The sequence below is a fragment of the Balaenoptera ricei genome, chromosome 3, assembly GCF_028023285.1.
Source record: "Balaenoptera ricei isolate mBalRic1 chromosome 3, mBalRic1.hap2, whole genome shotgun sequence".
NCBI lineage: Eukaryota > Metazoa > Chordata > Mammalia > Artiodactyla > Balaenopteridae > Balaenoptera > Balaenoptera ricei.
Window position 1 is genome coordinate 125,354,984 of NC_082641.1, and position 3,883 is coordinate 125,358,866.

The window sequence follows — 3,883 nt, forward strand, 5'->3', positions numbered from 1 at the left end:
CCTGTGTTCTGGTGGGTGGGACTGGATCTTTTCTTTCTGGTGGGCAGGGCCACATCCAGTGGAGTGTTTTGGGGTGTCTGTGAACTTAGTATGATTTTAGGCAGCCTCTCTGCTAATGTGTGGTGTTGTGTTCCTGTCTTGCTAGTTGTTTGGCATGGGGTGTCCAGTGCTGGAGTCTGCTGGCCATTGGGTGCAGCTGGGTGTTAGTGTCAAGACGGAGATCTCTGGGGGAGCTCTCGCCGATTGATGTTACATGGGGCCGGGAGGTCTCTGGTGGTCCAATGTCCCGAACTTGCCTGTCCCACCTCAGAGGCTCAGGGCTGACACCAGGCCGGAGCACCAAAACCCTGTCAGCCACACGGCTTAATTTAAAAATACTGCTGGTGGAATAATGGTGCCAACAAACTTGCTTAACACAGATTTTCCACAATCCTTCAATTTGTAAAAACTGCAAAAGCTCTTCTAATAACAAAATACATTCAGATTAAAATAACCTTTTCTTCTCCCACCAATAATCCCAAATTAAACACACTCAGTATTGGTGAGGGTAGATGGAAATGGGAGCTTCCAGGCTGAGCAAATCACTGGTACACCTGTTCTCATTTGTAGGACAAAAATCAGCCACGAAGGAAGCTCAGGCAGAATGAACCAGCTTTCCTGTCCAATTGCTCTTATAGTCAGCTCTCAAGATTGGCCCAGTGCAAAAATCAGGGTTTTCCATAAGAGCAGGTGACATATGGGTTACGTCCGACTAGTTGAACATTTACTCAGCACTTCTGCCTTTCACTGGTGTGGAGCAAGGGGACAAAATATCCTCAATGACGCAACCTTTTAATAAATTCCCTAGTTTTTTTTTAAAAAGTACAGGCCTAGGATTTGGAAGAACTGGCTCTCCCAACTGTTAAGTATGTGACTAAAAAGAATATATATTTTTTAAGATGAAGTTTTTAATATACATTTATTTATTTACATTTATTTTTGGCTGCGTTAGATCTTTGTTGCTGCACGTGGGCTTTCTCTAGTTGCGGCGAGCGGGGACTACTCTTCACTGCAGTGCATGGGCTTCTCATTGCAGTGGCTTCTCTTGTTGTGGACCACGGGGTCTAGGCGTGCGGTCTTCAGTAGTTGTGGCACGCCGGCTCAGTAGTTGTGGCTTGCGGGCTCTAGAGCGCGGGCTCTAGAGCGCTGGCTCAGTAGCTGCAGGGCACAGGCTTAGTTGCTCCGTGGCATGTGGGGTCTTCCCACCCCAGGGCTCGAACCCACATGTCCTGCATTGGCAGGCGGATTCTTAACCACTGCACCACCAGGGAAGCCCAAAAGAATATACTTAATGTTTTTGATTTTGTTGTTTCATCTGCAGAATAGCAATAATACTGCTCTTCTTATTTCATAAGGTTAATCATTTAACAAGCCTTCATAAAATGTTGTAAAGTGTGTTCATGCTCTAGAAAAGCAAGGTTTACAGTGCTATTAATGTTGTCTACTACAGTACATTTTAAAGAAATGTGCTTCTATGATCCTTTTCAACTTTCCTGCATTTAATATAATCTTAATACCCTTTACAAATCATCTAAATGTCTATTTGCTCTTTACTACACCTATGATTTTATTTGTTCTCAAATATAGCCACACCATTATATTTGCTGAGCGATCAAAGGGTTATTATGTAAAACATCTTCTGGTAGATGAGCTTCAGGATGTAACTGTTCCAACTGTCTGTAGCTCAAGATAATAAGGAAGCTTTCCTTGACAAATGAAATAAATACCCTAGCTTGGATTAACAGCCAATCATCATTGCAAAGGCCAATTTTAATGAGGGTGGGACCCTGCCTTGAATATATATATATGTGTATTTGGCAGACTGCTGTTTCTCTCTTTCTCTCTGAACTTCTTGCCTCAGAGCAGCATCTCTCTACTACCCTCATTCATCATCACTATGAAGAGTATCACTGCTTTTGTCATCCTTGCTGTGGCAGCCACTACATGGGCTGTCACTCCACCTGGTAAGTTAGGATTCCTTTTTAATATTCATGCTTTTACGTTAACTGCAACATATTCAGCCTTCAGTAATTATAGAATGTTAAAGTCAAAAGAAAATTTAGAAGACATCTATTTGGATTGGTCTAATCCACAGAGTGGGGGTGAAACAGACCTTGAGGAAGAGGAAGAGAGACTGAGAAGAATAAAAAGATTGTGAGCTTTCTGCTCAGTTCCTCATCGGGATCTCTCAGGTTTCTGACTTGGCCTTTCAGAAACCACCTATACAACTTTGAGACCATAACCCCAACTCTACCCTGGGCATGCCCACAGGATCTCCTGGATACCTAAGACAACCCTTTCTCCAATGACCAGAGATTCCCCCCACCACCTCATTTTTTTTTTTTTTTTTGGTCAGGATCATGTATCTCTGACTTCCCCCTGAGTTAGCCCTGAGTAAAGAAGTGACCTCTTTTAGGTCTGGCCTGGGCAAGGGATGTTGGGAAATGGGTTTTAGTTACTATGAACAATGAAACAATGAATTCAGCTTTGCATTTCTAACTGTGGATTTTACTATTTCTCCAATTCCTTCTCTCGAAATGAATCTCATCCTACTCTCTTCTGGTGATCAAGCAATAGGGACAGAGGTGAGTACCTTTTCGGCATGCTCTTGGTCAAAATGAAATCAGAGCTAATGTGTAAATGAGTCATGAAAGTAGCTAAACTGACTCACAGTGGGCTGAAATAATTCCCTAGGATGTAAAACTGTTCCTACTGTACTTTCCTGGTGGTGTTTCTTTCTTTAAAGGTTGCAAAATCAATCTCCTTGCAAAAGGAGAAGAGCAGATAAAGTAAACTTTTACTTTTGGGTAGCATTTTAAACTTTTCTCAGTATTTTTCACATTCATTATCCCACTGGACTCTCATTATAACCCTAAAAAGAGAGATTAATATTTCCTTCTTAAACTGCTAATTGTCATTTAAGGACTATTCTAGGTCTGATTTATTTTTGCAGCACAGCACCTGGTCCATAAAAGATCTTCTAGACATGTTTGCTGAAAAGTTGAAGAGTCTAGTACTCTTCCTACTCTCTTCTCCCTCTTTACCATCTCAATATGAGAATGACGGCAGAATTGAAGGAAGAGAATGTAGGGTATTATTTTTCTTCCAATTACAGGTGGACTGCACCAAATACAACAGAAAAAGTGCCAGGATTGCACGCACAAGGGAATGGAGACCATTATGTGGCATAGATCAGAAAACTCACAGTAATGAATGCATGTTTTGTATGCTAAATCAGTAAGTATAGTACTCAATTTGTGGCCCTGTTTTGCTTTTGTTCTATGATCACAAAATTCACATTGGCCAAAATCTGCTTGGTTTTTAAAAACATGGTTTGACAAATCTTACCTTTTGTCATGATCCTCCAGTACTCTTTGGACATTGCTTTGTTTTAAAAAAAATAGCTATATGTAAGGATATATGTGCATATATATTTCTTTGCTATCCAGCCAAATTCTCATTTATATTATACAATGTCCTTCAGATTAGCTGTTACATATAGACATTTTTATTCCCACATTACATTTAAGGAAACTGGGTTTCAGGCAGGAAATGTATTCTTGGTCAAAGTTTCATGAATCTCCTGTGTTATATCTTTCTTATCACTTAGTGGAAACTCAGAAGACAGCTGTCTCTATTTGGGCTGTTAGCCATGGACACTGTTATAAGACTGATCTATTCTTCATACCCCAGAGGAGAATCATGTTGCTTCCCTGATTGTCCGGAAAAGTCTAGGGAAGAGAATGAAAGCCCAAACGCATAGTTGGAATTAGTTGGAATCCTCACCGCCACCAGCCCCACCCATTAAGTATTAAGTCCTCACTATAAACAACATCTCAGCTTC

The 3,883-nt window shown here is 41.0% G+C and overlaps 1 protein-coding gene across 1 annotated transcript; it reads left to right on the top strand.

Annotated features, from left to right (window-relative positions):
• The first annotated feature begins 1,936 nt into the window (after positions 1 to 1,936).
• Positions 1,937 to 3,280, top strand: LOC132363403 (double-headed protease inhibitor, submandibular gland-like). The gene is made up of 3 exons (XM_059919111.1): positions 1,937 to 2,003; positions 2,611 to 2,624; positions 3,155 to 3,280. The coding sequence occupies exons 1-3, from the start codon at positions 1,937 to 1,939 to the stop codon at positions 3,278 to 3,280; spliced, it is 207 nt and encodes a 68-aa protein (XP_059775094.1).
• The last annotated feature ends 603 nt before the right edge of the window (positions 3,281 to 3,883 follow it).